Source organism: Arachis ipaensis, chromosome B3 (genome assembly GCF_059453495.1).
Source record: "Arachis ipaensis isolate K30076 ecotype BB chromosome B3, ASM5945349v1, whole genome shotgun sequence".
Classification (NCBI taxonomy): domain Eukaryota; kingdom Viridiplantae; phylum Streptophyta; class Magnoliopsida; order Fabales; family Fabaceae; genus Arachis; species Arachis ipaensis.
In genome coordinates this window covers 11,193,560-11,214,957 of record NC_142438.1, presented here as the reverse complement: position 1 = coordinate 11,214,957, position 21,398 = coordinate 11,193,560, and the positions used below count along the sequence as shown (strand labels likewise).

Sequence of the window (21,398 nt, the reverse complement as noted above, 5' to 3'; positions counted from 1 at the left end):
AACATGTAATTCTTTTTATTTAATTAATTTATTTATTTTAACATAAACATGGTCAAATCAACATCTTAGTTCCGTATAACATAAGAAAGTTATAGCTTCTTTTCCATTAATCATCTCTCATGGACTATACATTCATTACATTGTACACCTTTGATAAGCGATTACATTGTACACCTATCAGTACAACAAAATAATTTTACTGAATTTCACGTTTGGATCCCAGCTCATACATATATTCCTAATCCGTGCTCCTTTGGATTTGTTTCAATCGTCCATGGTGATCTGAGTACTCAGAAATGAAGAGAAAAAAGCAAATAAAATGGCATAAATAAAAATTTTGCAAAGAAAGTCAACAATAAATAAGTTTTAAAAGTTCACCTGTTCATTACAAAGTTAAATGTACCCTGGCTAGCACGCTTGAGAAGAACTTCTCTGGCCTCAATTGCAAGTCCTTGAACCTGCATATAGAATTTAATTATATAATTATATTCAGATTAAAAGAAAAAGAAAAAAAATTACTTTTGTGGTGAAATGTTCATGTTATAAGTCTAAAATGTGCCCCCCCCAAAAAAAAGGAAAACACTGTAAATGCAATAATGCATACCTCATCAGGAAACCAAACACCAGGCTCTGTGCTTCCTTCTAGAATCGCAAGTGCAAATGCTGCTGTTGCAATTCCTGCAGCTCTGGAAGAACGTACACGTAGCATTAATTGTTAGTGAATAAATATTATCACTTTTATTATGATAATATCATTCATAAAAGGGTCATTATTATAATAAGCCTTGTCATAACTAATAACATACCATATATTCAATCCGAGTTTAAAAACTTGTATGTTGTACCATATATAGTACTTCAAAACACTACTTACATAGCATCCAAAGAAATTATATACATAAATTAAGAATGTGTCAAAAGCTAATTTAATTTATGTACGAAATGCAAATAAAGTGGCAATTGTCAATGTAAATTACGTGGAAAGTTTCCTGTGACTGAAGATGGCAACCCTGCTGCGGTCACTTGCACACTCCAAATCAACCTGTTAAGAACATCTATAACAACAGTTCTGCCATTTTTGAAAAGAAAAGAAAATTAAAAGAACGATTAAAGGAGCACTATTTTCACAATATTTCTACTTATTTGCCTCACCCTCATTGATATATGTTCCCCGACAATCCCATCAACTGCTTCAATTAAAGGACCAAATAATTCAACCAACCTTCCCACTTTACTCCTGTCTCTCAGAAATTCCTGCATCGTTTACTCAATTGTGTGAAGAAAAGAGAATAACATATACTCCTCAATTATATTAATAGTAGGCAGAGAAGAAAGAAAACAGTGGAGTTAGTTTCAGTATTGCTTGTTGATACTCAGGGTTATGGTTCAAATAATAATTATTATAAGTCTCGCGCCTCTTTGAAACAAGATTTTTAGGTAGTTTACAAGACTGCATTTGAAAGAGAGACTGAGATTCAGAGACAGAAATTGAAAGACTGAAAGATAGAGACTAAATTAAGTTATAGTATTGTGTTTAGTGTAAAATGTACTAGATTGAGTTATGTCTAAGTATCATATTTGGTTTAAGATAAATACGAAAAATGAAAAATAGATTTAAAATTTGAAAAGTTAAATAAAAATATTTAAAAAAAATTATTAAAGATTCAATTTCCAATCTCAAAAATTTAAGTTATTTGTATTCCTATTTTCTAGAGATACTTAAAAATTGAACTTTTGTGTTTCAAATCTAAAATTTTAGTTCTAATATATAATACTAAGTAGCAATCATCCAATCTCAGTTTTAATATCTAAAAACAAACACTACATAAATACGCGATATTTCTCATTTTTTTAGCACAATTTTAAAATTGAATTAGAGTCGCTTAATTTCAATTTTAATATAATTTCAGAACTTATTTAATTCAATATTGTTATATTATTTTACAAATATTTACGTTCTAGATAATCATTTATGGGCGATATTATCATATGATGTAGTAGATTAAATCATTAAACACAGCTCATACCAATTGAAACTAAGATTTCAAATCCAACCAGAGTACTCTATATCGTGCTAAAATAATTAACACAAGCAAATCATAATATTTTACTTAATTAGTGTAGTTTGTGTTCACTTTTCAGCTCTATTGGCACCATTATTATACATATTTCAAGATATTCTAAAGGAATACTGTTAGCAACAAATTAAAGCTTATGATTCAGGAGCATACCAAAGGAAGAACTTTGGTCAAATTTTCCATTCCCCAATTCCAGAAAAATGGTGCTGATCCAAATCGAGCACTAACAGTTGGCACTCCTAGATTCTCATAAGCACATCTAACCTCTGGTAAATTCCTGAATACCATGATTGAAGTGTAATCTTAATTTTCAAGAATAAAAGCAAATGTTTAAGGATAATTAAATGGAAAATTGTATTTGGAGAAAGATTTAACTTTGTTAAGTAGACCAAGTCTATCATCCACATGCTTTTCTTTTTTTTTTTTTTTCACATTTTTTTATTTTTCTTAAAATATGATATTGTGAAATGATGATGTGTTTTGTGTATTTTGATAAAAATGTATCATTTTTCCGGGTATCATTTTCTCAATTAAATCAATTAGTGGGAGGCTTTTTATAGAGCAGGATATGATCTTCACACAAGTTACATTTCAACTTTGCTAACGATATGAAAAAGGACATAATTATAATTTAGTATTATTTTGTTTTACAAACAGTTTTTTGCTAAGGACGAATATGTTCATTTAAAATTAAAATTTCTAACCGCTATAGAATGAAAGTAAATTAAATTATGATTATTATTTGTTAAATCCAATATATATATATATATTATAAAAATACATTATTTTTATTAAAATTTCATTAAAAAGATAACATAGTGTATTTTATTAAAAATTTATGAAATTTGTTATGGTGGGTAACCGGAGATTATTGGGTTGGATTAGCTTGGCTGGCCCAATCGTCTGAATGAGGAAGCCTCCGAATGGGTTTATGATCCAAGGCCCCCATCCGACTTCCGTGTGAGAGAATGGGGGGTGGTACTTGCAAAGACACTCCGATGCCAAAGTCAGCAAAGGGAGCAAAACAGGTCTAGAGAGTATTGGGCCTCTGAGATACCTGAGAAGTGTCAGTGTATTTATAGTGGTGAACCCATAACCACCGTTGGAGTAGTTTCGCCATTTAAGGTGGATAACCGTCCCTTTATCTTAGGGAGGTTGAGATATGGCACTTGGAAGTGGGTAGAGAGATTTTAGGGGCAGTTACTCATTTGAATGGGTGTTTATCTGCTAGCTAATCTTCGTCCCGACTTCTTTAGAGCAAGTCGTGGTAGGGACCGACTTCGTAGGGCGAAGGTCGGTGCAGGGCGAGGCTCAATCCTCTGGATTGGGCCTTTCGTTTGGACCTGGGCCTTACTATTGGGCCAAGGTATGAACAGTGCCCCTACTCGAGCCCAATTTCTTTTAAGACTTGGGTACGAGTATTATACTCGGGGTTGTAGCCGACTTGTTGGAGAACCGATGTGATGGTTTGGAACCGACGTGACTTTTCGTGACTTTTGATTTTCACAGTTACGTCTAATCAAACGTCGCGTCCGTTAGAGGTTTGCGTAGGGATTGTCTTGGTAACGGTGCACCCATTAATGATTGCTTCCGTTTTTACCATTATGCCCCTAACGTTTTTATAAATACTTTCCTTCTCTTTCGTTGCTTCGTTTCTACGATTTTTCAAATTTTCTTCTTCTCATCCGTTCGTGGAGCACCCTTGTTTGAAGACTTTTATCTTCCTCTACCTTATTTCCAGATAAAGGTTAGTCTTTTCTTCTTTTTACGATGTTCTTTCTGTTTGCATGCTTTTATTCTTTAGATAGAGAGAAGTTGATTCGTAGGCTTTGATTCCGTATTCCCCTTAGAGACTATGTTTTTTATTTTCTTTTCTTTTTCCTTTGTAGGTTTTACTCACCTTTTTAGGAAAAGAAATGTCTTCTGTAGAAATTCTTGCTCAGTGGGTCGATGTCACAGTCTTAGGAGAGGAAACTCTGGTTGACACTGATTTTATAACTGGCCTTTGCACTCGGCACCGGCTCTGCACCTCTGATGAGGATGAGCCAAAGTATGAACTGCTTGCCCCGGGTCCGGAAGACCGGGTTTGCTTTGGGAGGGCTTCAGAGGCAGCCCCTCATTTCTTTTATATGTATGAGAGTATGATCACCCGACTGGACATTTTTCTCCCTTTCTCTGATTTTGAGGTTGCTGTTTTACATCACTGCCGTGTTGCACCTACCCAGCTTCATCCCAATTCTTGGGGCTTTCTAAAAATTTATCAGTTTATCAGCCGTGCCTTGGAATTTCCGACTTCTTTGAGGATTTTCTTTTTTCTTTTCCACATGACCAAGCCCTTCAGTGGGCAAAATAACAAGCAGCAATGAGTGTCCTTCCGAGATATACAAGGTCGGAGGGTCTTCACCCTTTTTGATGAATCTTTCCATGACTTCAAAAATTATTTTTTCAAAGTTCAAGCCATAGAGGGTCACCACCCCTTTTTCTTGGATGAGAATTCTTCTCCTCGCTTTCCCTTGTACTGGTTAGAGGCCTCCCCCTGTGAGAAATATGGTTTGGACGATCTAGATGAGGTGGAGGCAGCCATTGTAGGGATCCTCCGAGAAGTATGGGGGAGGGTCCCATATCTGGATACCAAAAAATTTCTCCAGGGGTCTCCGACCTTTGTCCAGACACAACTAGGTAGTTTTTATTTATCTACTTGATTTCCGACTTGTCTGACTTTTTGGCTACTAATTGTTTTTACAGAGATGGCGAAAAAAAATTCTAGTGAGTCTTACCAGAGAGTCCAGGAGGCCAAGGCGAGGTCCCGTGCCAGGATTGGCGGCGCCAGGGTAACTAGTTCTCCTCTTCCTCCTCCTCCCTGAAATTTGGGGACTCCTTCTCAACCCATCGTTATTTCTTCCTTGGCTTCTTCTCAGCCGCCCCCTTCCCCCTGACCTTCCCCTGAGCCAGAGAAGAAGAAGCGCAAGGCTTTAGAGCCTGGCTCTTCTTTTGAAGGTGAGGCTAAGGCGGATGCTCCTGCATTTATCCGGAAGTACATCTACCCCCATACCCGTATAGGTATGGATGATGTTTCTATTCGGAACCACCTTACTATTCTGGCTGAGGAGAGCATCAGGGAGGCAGGGGTTTATGCCAAGTTCCTTGATATTTTTGAGAAGACTCCTCTTAGCTCTCTGGGTTCAACCTCGAGGGTTGAAGAGCTGGAGGAAAGGCTTCTCATATATCGGAAACATGAGGAGGAGTTGAAGAAGGAGGTCGCTAAGTTGAAGGAGGAGAGGGATGGCCTTCGGGAGAAGGAGAACAAGTTGCAAGCCCAATGCAATATGGAGGAGGGCTTGAGGAAGAAGGCGCAGGAGAGTTATTCGAGTTTATTTGAGGACCTCGTGGCTGTGAGGAAGGATTTGTTGAATTCTGGGAATGCCTACGCCGAGTTGGAGGACTCTATTGCTGAGGGGGACGAGGAGGCCTGGAGGATTTTTAAGGAGCAGGTAAGAGTCCTTGCTCCCGACCTGGATCTCTCTCCTTTGGATCCTGACAAGGTCGTCATTGATGGTGCCATAGTTTATCCTCCTCCCTCTCCCAAGCATGTCACTGAGTCAGATTTGAAGACTTGGGGATAGAGAATCGTTGAGTCCCCTCCTCGTCCAAAGGATGCTCCAAGTTCCTCGAAGGCTCCGAGTACCTCCTCTCCGTCTCCGATGGATACTCCCCTTCCTGGACCTGATGGCGCTCCGACTACTCTTCCCGACTCTGGTGGTGATCCGACTACTCCTGGCGGTAATGCTTGAAAAGAATTGTTGGCTATATGGGGCTCGGCCTGTGGGTCCCCTCTTTTTTAAACTCTTTTATATTTGTGGTGGTTGTTTTTTGACATTGGCCTTTTAAGGCTGTAAACAAAATATTGATAAGTGCCCTTTTTGGATAAGGGTTTTATTTAACAGAAAATCCCCTTTTTTGGGTAAGTGTTTCAGTTACTTTTGGTGTATATGCTTTTCTGGTTTTGATTGAAGTTCCCTTGATCTTTTCTGCAAATCTTTTCTTTGGCTTGTCTGTCCTTCTAAGCCTTTTTGCTTTTAAGGACTTTAGGACAGTCTTTAGGCTTTTTGATAAGTTTTTTTTATCTCTTTTTGCTATTCCCAATACTCAACTTTGATTTTTTTGAGTTTTTATGACTTAGGTTATTTTTGCAATGCGTTTTCTTTTCTACTCGGATTTTCACCTCAACTTATGAGTCGGGATATCTCCGAGTTTCTCACGATCAACTTTTATAACCTCTTTACGCCGACTTGTACCTCGTCGTTTTATCCTGACGACCATCTAGGTCGGTTCATGGGATTTTCACGTTTTGTCGAGCTTAAGTCGGCGCGTTTCGTAGAGAGAAAAATAAACAAAAGGGGAATTTATAAGAGACTTTGTAAAAAGATCTTTATTTATTTGGGAAGGTACTTTATTGCTACTAAGGGCTTTTAGTAATCTATTCTCCCTTAGCCTCTACTATGATGCCTCGTTAAAAACCCTTCTTCAGAAAAAATCCTTTGACTTTTGGGAAAAAATCGTAAAGTTGGGAAAAGAGTACATCAGGGAGTAGAGTTCGCTTTTAACTATAGTACCTTTTCATGTTACAAGCATGCCACGACCTTGGTAACTTGGTGCCGTTCAGGTCGGTCACCTTATAATAACCTTTTCCTAAGACCTCGCTAACTTTATAGGGTCCTTTTCAATTAGCTGCTAGCTTGCCTTCCCCCGATTTGTTGACTCCAATGTCGTTTCTGATCAAGACCAAATCGTTTGGGGCGAAACTCCTTCGAACGACTTTTTTGTTATACCTGGTAGTCATCCTTTGTTTCAATGCCGCTTCTCTTATCTAGGCTTGTTCTCGGACTTCGAGGAGCAATTCAAGCTCCTCTTTGTGCCCCTGTATGTTCCCGATTTCATCATGGAGAATCACCCTTGGGCTTTGCTCGCTGATTTCCACTGGTATCATAGCTTCTACGCCCATAGACAAGTCGGAAGGGTGTTTCTCGAGTGGCTGATTGGGGTGTCGTCCGATAAGCCCACAACACTTGGGGAAGTTCTTCTGTCCAAGCTCCTTTTGCATCTTGTAGTCTTTTCTTCAGCCCTGCCAGTATGACTTTGTTGGCTGCTTCGGCTTGTCCATTGGCTTGTGGATGTTCCACCGAGGTGAACTGGTATTTGATTTTCATACTGGCCACTAGGCTTCTGAAGGTAGAGTCAGTGAACTGAGTTCCGTAATAAGGTATTCCATACCTTGTGATGATATTTTTGTAGAGGAACCTCCGACTTCTTTGGGCTGTGATGGTGGCTAATGGTTCTGCTTCTATCCACTTTGTGAAGTAATCTATTCCCACGATCAGGTATTTGACTTGTCCTGGCGCCTGGGGAAAAGGACCTAACAAATCCATTCCCCATTTTGCGAAGGGCCATGGAGAAGTTATACTAATGAGCTCCTCGGGGGGAGCCACGTGGAAATTTGCATGCATTTGGCATGGTTGGCATTTTTTCACAAATTCTGTGGCATCTTTCTGCAAGGTCGGCCAGTAGAATCCAGCTCGGATTACTTTCCTGGCTAGCGACCTGGCTCCGAGATGGTTTTCGCAGATCCCATTATGGACTTCCTCTAGCACTTCAGTGGTCCTTGAGGTTGGTACGCACTTCAACAATGGCGTTGATATTCCTCTTGTATAAAGGATGTTTTTCACCAGAGTGTAATATTGTGCTTCCCTCCGGATTTTCTTAGCCTCTTTTTCCTCCTTGGGGAGGATGTCAAATTTTAGGTATTCGACCAAAGGATTCATCCATCCGAGGTTTAGCCCGGATACCTCAAGGACATCTTGTTTGTCCTCTGCTTTCACCACAGAGGGCTCTTGGAGAGTTTCCTGGATCAGGCTTCTATTATTCCCTCCTGGCTTAGTACTTACTAACTTGGAGAGGGCGTCTGCTCTGCTATTGAGGTCCCGAGTTATATGCTTAACCTCGGTTTCCGCAAAGTGCCCGAGGTACTCCAGAGTTTTTTCCAGGTATCTCTTCATGTTTGGGTCTTTGGCCTGATACTCTCCATTTATCTGGGAGGTCACCACCTGAGAGTCACTGTATATCATCACTTTTGTTGCACCGACTTCTTCGGCCAGCTTCAATCCCGCAATCAGGGCTTCATATTCTGCCTGATTATTTGAAGCTGGGAATTCAAATTTGAGGGATACCTCTATTTGAGTTCCCCTTTCGTCAGCCAGTATTATGCCTGCACCACTTCCTGTCTTGTTTGAGGATCCGTCTACATAAAGTTCCCATGTAGTTGGCTTTTCCTCTTGATCTCCCGCGTATTCTGCTATGAAGTCGGTGAGGCATTGGGCTTTGATTGCTGTCCGAGTTTCGTACTTCAGGTCAAACTCGGAGAGCTCTATTGTCCATTGAACCATTCTCCCTGCAACATCCGTCTTTTGGAGGATTTGCTTCATGGGTTGGTTCGTTCGGACTTTTATTGTATGTGCTTGGAAGTAAGGCCGTAACCTTCGTGAGGCTATTACTAAGGAGTAGGCAAACTTCTCTATTTTGTGGTACCTTAGCTCGGGGCCCTGTAGAACTTTGCTGATGAAGTAAACTGGATGCTGTCTGACCTCGTCCTCCCTTACCAGGGCTGACGCAACAGCTTTGTCTGCTACGGACAAATATAGGACGAGGTCTTTCCCGACTAGAGGTCGGGTTAGGATTGGTGGTTGGCTCAGGAACCTTTTGAACTCCTGGAACGCTCCTTCGCATTCTGGAGTCCATTCGAACTGGCATCCCTTTCTTAATAAAGAAAACAGTGGAAGGGATTTCAGTGCCGATCCTACCAAAAATCTGGAGAGGGCTGCAAGTCGGCCATTCAGTTGCTGAACCTCTCTTAAGCAAGTCGGGCTCTTCATTTCCAGGATAGCTTTACACTTATCGGGATTTGCTTCGATCCCTCTCTGTGTTAGCATAAGCCCTAGGAACTTTCCAGCCTCCACCGCGAAGGTACACTTTGCGGGATTTAGCCTCATCCCGTGTAACCTTATGGTGTTAAATACTTGCGAGAGGTCTGCCAAGAGGTCGGTTTCTTCCTTGGTTTTCACTAGCATGTCGTCTACATAGACTTCCATTAAGCTCTCGAGGTAGGGAGCAAACACCTTGTTCATCAGCCTTTGGTATGTGGCCCCTGTATTTTTTAATCCAAATGGCATGACCACGTAGCAAAAATTTGCTCTGGGCGTGATGAATGATGTTTTCTCCTGGTCCGGCTCATGCATTGAGATTTGGTTATATCCTGAATAGGCATCCATGAACGACAATTATTGATATCCCTAGCTAGAATCTACTAAGGTATCAATACTTCGGAGTGGATAAGGGTCTTTGGGACATGCCTTATTTAAGTCGGTGTAGTCGACACACATCCTCCATTTGCCGTTTTGCTTCTTGACCAGCACTACATTTGCTAGCCATGTTGGATATTTAACTTCTCTAATGAAGCCGGCTTCTAGGAGTGCCTGCACTTGCTCTTCCACTACTAGGACTCGTTCCGGGCCGAGCTTGCGCCTTTTCTGTTGTATAGGTCGGGATCCCGGGTGTACCGAGAGCTTATGGGACATGAGCTTGGGGTCTATCTCGGGCATGTCGGAAGCTTTCCAGGCGAAGAGGTCAGAATTATCTCTTAGGAGCTTAGTCAACCCTTGCTTCAGGGTTTCCCCTAGGCTGGCTCCTATGTTGGTATTCTTCCCTTCCTCTTCGCCGACCTGTATTTCTTCAGTTTTTCCTCCTGGCTGTGGTCGTAGCTCTTCTTTGGCCCTTGCACCACCGAGCTCTATGGTGTGAACCTCTTTGCCTTTTCCCCTCAGGTTCAAGCTTTCATTGTAGCACTTTCTTGCCAACTTCTGGTCTCCCCGCACCGTTGCTATTCCCGCAGGTGTCGGAAATTTCATGCAGAGATGGGGGGTAGACACCACCGCTCCGAGTCAATTTAGGGTAGTTATGCCGATTAGGGCATTGTATGCTGACCCCACGTCGATGACTATGAAGTCTATGCTCAGAGTTTTGGACTTTTCCTCCTTTCCGAAGGTAGTGTGGAGGGGTAGAAATCCCAGTGGTTTTATTGGCGTATCACCTAGCCCTAGTTTGTCAAACGCGGGCTTGAAAATGATGTCTGCCGAGCTTCCTTGGTCCACTAGAGTTCTGTGGAGATGGGCATTGGCTATGATCATAATTATCACCACTGGATCGTCGTGTCCAGGGATTACTCCTTGCCCATCTTCCTTTGTAAATGAGACGGTAGGAAGGTCGGGTGATTCATTTTCGACCTGGTAGACTCGCTTGAGGTGTCTTTTGCGAGAGGACTTGGTGAGTCCCCCTCCCGCGAATCCACCTGAGATCATATGTATATGTCTCTCCAGAGTCTGCGGTGGAGGGTCTCTTCTATCTGTGTCATCTCGCTTTCTCTTCCCATGATTGTCCGACCTTTCTATGAGATATCTGTCTAGTCGGCCTTCTCTGGCCAACTTTTCTATCACATTTTTAAGGTCGTAACAGTCATTTGTTGAGTGACCATATATTTTATGGTACTCACAGTAATCGCTGCGACTCCCGCCTTTTTTATTTTTAATGGGCCTGGGAGGTGGCAGCCTTTCAGTATTGCAAATTTCTCTGTATACGTCCACTATAGAAACCATCAGGGGAGTATAAGAGTGATATTTCCTGGGTCTGTCGGGACCAAGGTCTTCTTTCTTCTTGGGCTCCCTTTCTCTCTCCTTTATTGAGGGAAGGTGCCCAGGTCGTGAGCTCGACTCTCTCAGTCTGGCATTTTCCTCCATGTTGATGTACTTTTCAGCTCGTTCTTGTACATCACTTAAGGAGGTGGGGTGCCTTTTTGATATGGACTGTGAGAAGGGACCTTCTCTGAGTCCATTTACTAGCCCCATGATGACTGCCTCGGTGGGCAGATCTTGAATCTCTAAGCATGCTTTGTTGAACCTTTCCATATAATCCCATAGAGGTTCTCCGACCTCCTGCTTTATTCCCAGGAGGCTTGGTGCATGCTTTACTTTATCTTTTTGAATGGAGAACCTCATTAGAAACTTCCTCGAGAGGTCCTCGAAGTTGGTGACCGACCTTGGAGGGAGGCTATCGAACCACTTCATCGCTGCTTTCGATAAGGTGGTCGGGAAAGATTTGCAGCGCGTCGCATCAGAAGCATCAGCCAGATACATCCGACTTTTAAAATTGCTTAAATGATGCTTCGGATTTGTGGTTCTGTCATAAAGGTCCATATCAGGGCTTTTAAAGTTTCTTGAAACTTTTGCCCTCATTATGTCCTCACTAAAAGGGTCCTCCCCTCCTGGGGGCGACTCTTCTCGATCGTCACGGGAGTTCCGACCTTTGAGGGAGGATTCTAACTTTAAGAGTTTTTTCTCTAACTTTTTTCGCCGTTCCATCTCCTCTTTTAGGTTTTTCTCTGTCGCCCTTTGTCGCTCCCGCTCCTGCTCTAACTGTTCTAAGCGACTTTGGTTGACATGGACTAACCTCATAAGCTCAGTTGCATGGGATGGTCCATCTTTTTCCGATTCACGCCCCTCCGAGGAATTTGCCTTCGGATTTTTTAAGTCCGGATGTGCCTTCCCTGTGTTGGTCACTGGTTCCTTGGTGGAGGGTTGGGTCTGCGTCGTTGTTTCCGATATCTGGATTCTCTTGTTCGGAATCCGACGCTACATGACCATCTTCCTGGGATACGTCCGCCATTACTGGCTGATCTCTCGGGTCCCCGGCAACAGCGCCAATGTTACGGTGGGTAACCAGAGATTATTGGGTTGGATTAGCTTGGCTGGCCCAATCGTCTGAATGAGGAAGCCTCCGAATGGGTTTATGATCCAAGGCCCCCGTCCGACTTCCGTGTGAGAGAATGAGGGGTGGTACCTGCAAAGACACTCCGATGCCAAAGTCAGCAAAGGGAGCAAAACAGGTCTAGAGAGTATTGGGCCTCTGAGATAGCTGAGAAGTGTCAGTGTATTTATAGTGGTGAACCCATAACCACCGTTGGAGTAGTTCCGCCATTTAAGGTGGATAACCGTCCCTTTATCTTAGGGAGGTTGAGATATGTCACTTGGAAGTGGGTAGAGAGATTTTAGGGGCAGTTACTCATTTGAATGGGTGTTTATCTGCCAGCTAATCTTCGTCCCGACTTCTTTAGAGCAAGTTGTGGTAGGGACCAACTTCGTAGGGCGAAGGTCGGTGCAGGGCGAGGCTCAATCCTCTGGATTGGGCCTTTCGTTTGGACCTGGGCCTTACTATTGGGTCAGGGTATGAACAAAATTATTTTATTTTATACCTATATATATATATATATATATATATATAATAAAACAATAATTACACCTTTTAATTTTTCAAAAATATCATATTATGGAAAATAGTTTTTTTCTCCTTACCATAATTTTAATTTTACATAGAAAACTTAAATATTTATCATACCCAAATAGTTTTTTTTAATAAAATGTTCTCTTTAAATATATAATACAAAATATTTTTCATTTTTTAAATAAGTACTTCCCTTAACTGCACAAACAAATAATCCCTACTTCTATCTTGAAAGACAGGATAGTCAAAATCAAATTCTAAATTTTTTTTCTATTATTAAAGATTTTAATACTATATTATAAATTATTTCTCTTAAAATATATAAATAGATTTGATAAATATTGAGTGGCAAGTCTTTTTTTAATAAATTATAAATATTAACAACACATCAATTTTATAATACTAACAGAAAAGTTTCAATTATTTAAAAAAAAAATAGAATTTTTGTATAAATAACACATGAAAAAGAGAAGAAGCAACGTTAAAAACATGTTGAAAAAAAAGAAGAGGAAAAAAGAAAAAGAAAAAGAATACAAAATTAGATTTTTTTGGATTCTTTTGAAGTACTTATGAGTAAATAACGATTTATTAATTATTATAGTAATGTTAAAAAAATATTTTAAATTTATTTTATTTAATATTTATTTATTATAAATATATTAAATAAAAATAAAAATAATAAGTTTTAACAGTTTTTAGTTAATATTTTTTTTGTTATAAAAAAATCGATAATTTTATATTTATTAAGATAAAATACTTTCGATATATATGGAAAAACTTACATTAGATAAACGTCTCTTTTGCCAATTCCTTCTTCAAAATCAACATTGAGCTTTCCACTGTATGGCTCCAGTTTGACCTTTTCTCCTAGTTGAACATTCCAGCTTTATTATTTACACATTGATTGGATGAATAAAAACAAAGAAAATAAAGAGAAAAATATATATCTATATATATACTTGTGTGTATGCATAACTTATTTCGATCAAGAGAAAATGAAGGGGAAAAGTGTTATATTGAAATATATGATAAAAAGAATTTGTATAATATAAATATAATTAATACGTGAAAAAATGCTAGTATTTGATGAACTTCAATTTTAATTTATATGTAGAATAAAAGATAAGTTTTGAACAAATAGTAAAATAATGATTTAATATTTAGTCAAAATTAATTTTATTTATTAAAAGTAAATGAATTAAATTTAACCAAATAATAAAATGGCATACTCGCTACTTAATTATATTACTTCTTTTAAAAAAATTAGTCTAGGTTACGGGAGCATCCAACTTCTCTAGTGTAATTTACACATATAAATTAAATAGAGAAACATCTTGTTAGATTATCGTCATAAACTAGATTTTGCTATAAATGTATCCTATATGTATATGTTATATGACTGGGTATTATATTTGTGAATAAAACCAACTTAATTCTAAAGTACGACGTTTTACTCAAACAAACATACATCATAGCCTACTAAATGATAAGTGTGAAGGTTAAAACTTATATAAATACCAAGATTTAGTGGGAAATTAAAAACTCTAATATCCAACTACATAGATTTAGTAGGAGCAGTGATCCTCGGATTTTTTATTTTAATAAATAAATTAATTATAATAATTATTGAAATAAATAATTTAAAAAATATTTACCGAAATAAATATCCTTCTCTTATCTCGTTTACACGGTAAATGAGATCATTTTTCATGTATCTCGTTTACAGTATAAACGAAATATATGTATTTATAAATAATTAAATATAAATTTTAAAAATAATAAAAATATTAATAATTTAAACTAGACCAAACTATTAAAAATAGAATGTTTCAAATAATAGAGAAGATGTACAATTTTAAATAAAATGGAAGATAATCAGTCCATTTTAAATAATAAAGATTAACACGTTTACTTGGAAAACACATAAGTGCACTCTTAAAGTGCCCACTATTAATACAGTTGTCTTCAGTTGTATGGATCTGGATATAGCTCTTCCAGAGGAGAAACCCACTTCCACTCCAGAAAATCTCAATGAGGTTAAAATAGAGAAGTGAGAGAGATCCAATCGAATGAACATTATGATCGTGAAACGCTCAATTCCTGAGGCGTTTCGGGGCTCTATTACTCAGGATAAAGATGCCAAACAGTTACTGAAAGATGTTGAAATTTTTTTTACTAAGAATGAAAAGGCGGAGACAAGTAGCCTTTTGAGCAAAATTGTCTCCATAAGGTGTAAAAGTAAAGGGAACATAAGGGAGTATATTATGGAAATGTCTCATCTTACTTCAAAATTGAAAGCACTAAAGTTAGAGTTGTCTGAAGATTTATTTATGCATTTCATTTTGATTTCCCTTCCTGCACATTTTGGGCAATTCAAAGTGAATTATAACACTCTGAATGACACTTGGTCCTTAAATGAGCTTATATCTCACTGTGTGCAAGAAAAAGAGAGGCTACAGCAAGATAAGACTGAAAGTGCTCACATGACTTCATCTTCTCAGTATAAAAGAAAGCGTGATACTACTGCGGATGTGCCTTTTCAGCAGAAAAAGGCTAAGAAACAGGATCAAGTTTCAATCTGTTTCTTCTGTAAGAAGGTGGGACATATGAAGAAGGATTGTACCAAATATGTCACTTGGCATGTAAAGAAGGGTATAATTCTTACTTTCGTTTGTTCTGAGGCTAGTTTAAGTTATACACCTGTTGATACTTGATGGGTAGATTCTGCTGCTACTACTCATGTAAGTGTTACTATGCAGGATTGCCTGTGGAGCCGACTGCCAAGTGATGCTGAAAGATACATCTATGGGGTAGATGGCAATATAGTTGCAGTCGAAGCTATAGGAACATTTAGATTATGTTCCATGAGTGGATTTTACTTAGATTTATTAGAGACGTTTTATGTACCGTCATTTAGACGGAATTTGGTTTATGTTTCTCGTTTGGACAAATCAGGTTATTTTTGCTTGTTCGGAGACAATAAAGTCAATCTCGTTTATAATTCGAATAATATTTGCTCTGGTCATTTGGTGGATAATCTATATAGGCTTGACTTAAATTCCTATAATAATGAAATACTGCAAACGGATACAAAACGAAAACTAAATGAGAATTCGGCATCATTATGGCACAAACACCTAGGTCACATCTCTAAACAGAGAATTCAGAGGCTCGTGTCGGATGAAATTCTTGGACCCCTAAATTTGGCGGACTTTGAAGTCTTCATTGAGTGCATAAAGGGGAAAAGGACAAACGAAAGGAAATTAGGTGCCGAGAGAGCTAAAGATGTCTTAAAACTGATACATACCGATATATGTGGCCCATTCTCTACTGTCTCTTGGAATGGACAACGGTACTTTATTACGTTCATAGATGATTACTCTCGTTACGGGTATCTATATTTAATTCATGAAAAGTCTCAAACCTTGGATATTTTCAAGTCTTTCAAAGCTGAAGTTGAACTTCAACTTGGAAAGAAAATTAAAGCTATCAAATATGATCGTGGTGGTGAATACTACGGAAGATATGACGGTTCAGGTGAGCAACGTCCCGGACATTTTGCTCTTTTCCTAGAGGAGTGTGGTATTGTTCCGCAATATACCATGCCAGGCAAACCTAGTATGAATGGTATTGCAGAGCGAAGGAACCGAACTCTTAAGGACATGGTGAGAAGTATGATTAGTCATTCTTCTTTGCCTGAATCACTTTGGCGAGAAGCCTTAAAGATCGCAGTGTACATCCTTAATAGGGTGCCAAGCAAAGCAATTAACAAAACTCCATATGAAATTTGGATTAGGAAAAGGCCCAGTATAAAGCATTTGCATATTTGGGAATGTTCAACTGAAGCGCGACCTTATAGGCAACATGAAAGAAAATTTGAATCAAGGACAACTAGTTGCTACTTTGTTGGTTACGCTGAGCACTCACGGGGTACAAATTTTACAATCCTACATCAAGGTCTATTTTGAGACGGAAAATGCGAGATTTCTTGAGGATGTTGAGTTTGGGGGAAGGAAATATTAGGAATGTTGCTTTTGATGAGGATTCTGTAACTGACAATGATCAGGTCCTTGTGCCTATTATTGTTCAAGATACAGTTATAGTACAAGAGCATATACAATGAAAATCCTATTGTAGATTCAGTTACAGTACAAGAAAATAATGAGAATCCTCTTCAATCCCAACCCATACAGCAAGCTCAACAACCTCAAGAAGTGTTATTAAGAAGATCCAACAGAGAAAGAAGAAAATCCATATATGATCGCAAACAAGCTTCCCGTCAATGGTATCACAAGTTTAATCAGGTCATTACCTCATATAGTTTTGAGGTAAATATTATAGATTGTATACCGCAAGTTCAGTGAGAGTAAATACATATTTTTGGTCTTATATGTTGATGACATTCTACTTGCCAGTAACGATATAGGCTTGTCACATGAAACTAAAAAATTTTTATGGCGATGCCTCTTTTGTATTAGAAATCGAGATACTAAGAGATCACTCTCAAGGTATTCTTAGATTATCACAAAAGAACTATATCAAAAGTATTTTAAGTAGATATGTCATGGAAAGTTGTAGACCAATGGACACACCCGAAACTAAAGGAGACAAGTTTAGTCTCAAGCAATGCCCCAAAATAATCTTAAGACAGCAATGCATGATAAACCTTATGCATCAGCACTAGGAAATTTAATGTATGCTCAAATCTGCACACATTCTGATATATCATTTATAGTGGGAGTATTGGGTAGATACTTGAGCAATTCGGGCATAGATCATTGGGTAGCTGTTAAACGCGTATTGCGTTATCTAAAGAGAACAAATGATTACATATTTACTTATCGGAGATCAGAAAATTTGGAGATTATTGGATACTCTGATTCCGATTTCATGGCATATGGTTACGAAATTTTGTCACTGAACTTCGTATAGTAGATGACATTAAAAAATCATTAAAGATATTTTGTGACAATAAGTCAGTACTACTATTCTCCAACAACAATAAGAGCTTGACAAAATCGAAGCATACAGACATCAAGTTCTTAGTTGTGGTTGCATTTTTTCTAACTACCCACTATTTAAAAATTTGAAATATAATTTAAATATACGTGATTTATTTGATGACCTAGTTAATGCATACTCTATTGGCGTAGAATATGAAATCTTTTCTACTTAAATTATATTTCAAATTTTTATGTACTCCCATACAATAAACAAAAAAATAAGTGAACATGGAAGAAGAAAATGTATTAATAATTGGTAGTTAGAAAAAAGTGCACTTATGTGCTTTACAAGTAAACGTGTTAACGTGCTTATTTTATCTTCTCTATTATTTAAAATCGTTCATCTTTTCTATTATTTGAAACATTTCATTTTTAATAGTTTGGTCCAATTTAAATTATTAATATTTTTTATTATTTTTAAAAATATATTTTTATATTTTTAAATACATATATCTCGTTTACAGTGTAAACGAGATAATTTTTCATGTATCTCATTTACATTGTAAACGAGATATATAAAAATTGAAAAAATACACATATTTACGTGCAAATTTTTTTCGTTTATAGTATAAACGAGATAAGAAGAGTATTTATTTCAATAAATATTTTTTAAATTATTTATTTCAATAATTATTATATTTAGTTTACTTATTAAAATAAAAAATCCAATGATCCTTTGATCTAATAATGCCCTTTAATAATGCTATTCGTACCCTAAAATTAGTCATTAAAATCAATCACTAATATATTTATATATAAATATATGTGGTTTAATTTATTTTAATATATTTTTGATAGATGAGACATGAATAAAAATATTATATCCAAAAATATTGAAGTAGAGTATTTTTTATCTATCTTAAAAAGACACAAAAATACTAATAAAAGACACAATTTATTTTTTATTTTTTATTATTCTTATTAATTTTTTATAATTATTTTTTTCTCAAAATTTTTTATTAAAAACATAAAAAAAAATTAAATTTTCATAATTTATTTTAGTTTATCAATACACAAAATATAAAAATATTAAATTTTGTATTTCTACTTTTTATATTTTATTTTTAATATTTTATCTTATCATGTTCTCATAATCAAACGCAACCTTATATCCTAAACCCTAATACCGGATTATGTAACAAAATTTGGTAGGAACAACAATATCTTAACGAGAAATACTATTTGTACACTAAAATTAGTCACTAATGTATTTGTATATAAATACATATGTGGTTTAATTTATTTTCAATATGTATTTGTATTTCAACAAGTATTTTATATTAATAGCGGATTTTGGTGGCTGATTTTAATATATACGTAGCATAATCCTATCCTAATTAAATAGGCGTCTATCATTTATAAAATTTTTAAACTTTAATTATGAAATGAAATATAATGTAGAGAAAGTATGTAGACACCAACCTTTGCTATATGCAACTACTTCCTCCCCCAACAAGAAGAGGCTACCAAGCAACACGGCTGGACCAGCACCACCAGTTCCAGATATATAGTAGGAGAACCTGTGAACCAACAATATATACTTATGTACATGCATTCGAATATATATGCATCTTTTAATTATTCTCAATTATTAGCTTTAGATAAAAATAATGAAATGAGTTTTTTTTTTAGAATTTAATTAACATATCTTTTTATTATTATTTAAATTTTTTATATAAAATATAAGAATTTGTGTTTTTATTTTTTATTCTTATTTTCAGTATTTTATATTTTAAAATTTTATTAAAAAAAACTTATTGTTTTTGTTTTCAATAATGGCAACAGGTAGGAGACTAAGAGATAAGAATGATGACCTTAGGCTTTCTGGCTTATCTTGATCACTTTCACTTAGTGCAGCGCGGACTAACTCTGCCGCCATGACTAAGAAAGTAGTTTCAGTGAGTGAGTGAGTAAAATAAGGAATAATAACAGTTAGAAGTTGGAACCGTACCTGTGCTGAGTCCGGGGCATAATCCTCCGGTAGTTATGGCTGGAACATTAGCGCCTAATGCTCTTCTCATAAAGGACTTAGCACGCCACGCATACTTTGTGTCATCGCAGATATCAACATATGCCGTCTTGGTGTTTATGGCTGCTTCAAGCACGCTGCATTTTTCTTCTTTTTGGAACGGCCCCGCCGCATGAACCACAAGATCCACCTCTGCATTTTCATGGTTGACTTTTTAATTGACTAAATAATTAAGAGTAGGTAAGTCACCAAAAAAACTAAGAGTACGATACCTTGAAGAGCATTTTGGAGTGAATTTTCATCATTCATATCAACCTGAGAAAAACCAGAATTGCCCCCCAGTTTTGCAACCATAGCTTCACCTCTCTCCCTATTATTGTTACCGTGATTTAATTGAATTAACGATTCCTATTCACAGTTAGTAATTAATTATTGTATATAACAGAGAGAGACCTGTTTCGACCGGCGACGACAATGCGGAGGTCAGGGCAGAGGTTGGAGAGGGCAATGGCGGTGGATCCACCGACCCGACCCGTTCCACCAAGGATCAAGACTCTCGAGTTGCGGGTTTTCTCGGGAAGCTTAACCGTGTCAACGTCAATGTTGCTTGTTTGGAGTTGGCTCTTGATATTGAATTTGGAATTCAGTGGCAACCATTTCAAATTGGGAAGCACAGAAGCTGGCGCCATTGAATTTGGTTGCGCGCCAAGTGAATGAACACAATAACTAACTAACGAAGTAATTAATTCACTCACGCACCCAGTTTTCTTTCCTTCTAATATTTTATATAGGCGATGTAGTGTGTGTTAATCGTTTCTGGTACATATTTATACTAGAGTAAAATATCATTTTTGTCCCAACTTTTGGGGTAAATTCTATTTGTATTCCTAAAGTTTAAATCGTCCTATTTGTATAACGTTTGTAAAAGTGATTCAATGTTATCTTACCGTCAATTACACATCATGAACGCTTTAGTTTGAGTTTTAAAAATCTCTTCTTAAAGTTAAAATACAAATGTTTGGGATAGAATCAATGATCTACTATAAAAAATAGCTCATTAAATGTTAAAACTAATTCCTACAACATTTATATAATTCACTTTTTTAGGGACATAATTGAATCTAAACACAAATAGTAGGTATAATATTAAAATCGACCACATCCAAATGAGACCTAATTGAGAATGAATACATTCAAATGAGAATAATTGAAAAATATAATCTAATTTGTTTAGTATAATTGATAGTAGGATAACATTGAATCACTTTTATAAACGTTAAAGATATAAATAGAACGATTTAAACGTTAGGAATATAAATAGGACTTATCCCAAACGTTAGGGATAAAAACGATACTTTAGCATGAATATGAAAAATATGGGAAAAACGACGTTACTAGATGGAAGAATGTCTTTGCTTCCACCGACACACGTGGTTTGTTTATTTACAATGTACCTAACTATGGCGACGCTCACATGCACATGCAGTTTTATATTAGGGTACAACAACCTCCCAAACCTACCCCAACTCTCTCTTGTTTATTGAAGAAAAAAATGGTGTTTAATATTTTTTGTTAATTGAAAAAAATCACTAAAGTATAACATTTTAAAGATTTATTCTATATAAATACATTATAAGTTCATTTTTTTGTTTTTTTTTTATAATTATAATTAGAGAACTATCAATAATTTCTTTTTAAGAGTATTCGAGAAATTAATACAATTTTACTAACAATGAATCTTTGATTTTTCAAGCTCGAACTTGAAAACTTCTTACAAGAGTATCGACTCTCATAAAGTCACTCAAATAAAGATGCTCAAAACGTCTTTTTATAAAGATTTTTTTAATAATTAAAATTTAATACGTATAATCGATTAAATCGTATTATTTTTGTCAAAATTAGGCTAGACAAATTGATTTGACCGTAAAATGGTGAATCAAATCTTGAACTGGTCTAAATTAATAT

General features: G+C 36.8%; 1 protein-coding gene across 2 annotated transcripts; it reads right to left on the bottom strand.

Moving 5' to 3' along the window:
• Nucleotides 1-83: 83 nt before the first annotated feature.
• On the bottom strand, nt 84-20,236 carry LOC107629564 (uncharacterized). Of its 2 annotated transcripts, none has more exons than XM_088508159.1 (12): nt 19,887-20,236; nt 19,706-19,803; nt 19,416-19,625; nt 19,279-19,333; nt 18,887-18,984; nt 13,244-13,328; nt 2,232-2,355; nt 1,153-1,254; nt 978-1,042; nt 605-686; nt 379-458; nt 84-282 (listed from the first exon to the last, which is right to left on the bottom strand). In XM_088508159.1, exons 1-12 carry the CDS (start codon nt 20,120-20,122, stop codon nt 225-227), a joined length of 1,293 nt encoding a protein of 430 aa, XP_088364285.1. In that variant the 5' UTR covers nt 20,123-20,236; the 3' UTR covers nt 84-224. The 2 variants fall into 2 exon arrangements, with proteins under 2 accessions (XP_088364285.1, XP_088364284.1); XM_088508158.1 differs by having other exon boundaries at nt 19,279-19,345; nt 19,887-20,235.
• Nucleotides 20,237-21,398: the final 1,162 nt, after the last annotated feature.

What these genes read in the sequence shown, in the direction of transcription:
- LOC107629564 (XM_088508158.1), bottom strand. Translation starts at nt 20,122, where the DNA reads ATGGCGCCAGCTTCTGTGCTTCCCAATTTGAAATGGTTGCCACTGAAT. An exon ending in GGGAACATATATCAATGAGG is followed by an intron (nt 1,043 to 1,152) that starts GTGAGGCAAATA and finishes TGTTCTTAACAG; the next exon opens with GTTGATTTGGAGTGTGCAAG. An exon ending in GTGTTTGGTTTCCTGATGAG is followed by an intron (nt 459 to 604) that starts GTATGCATTATT and finishes TTCTATATGCAG; the next exon opens with GTTCAAGGACTTGCAATTGA.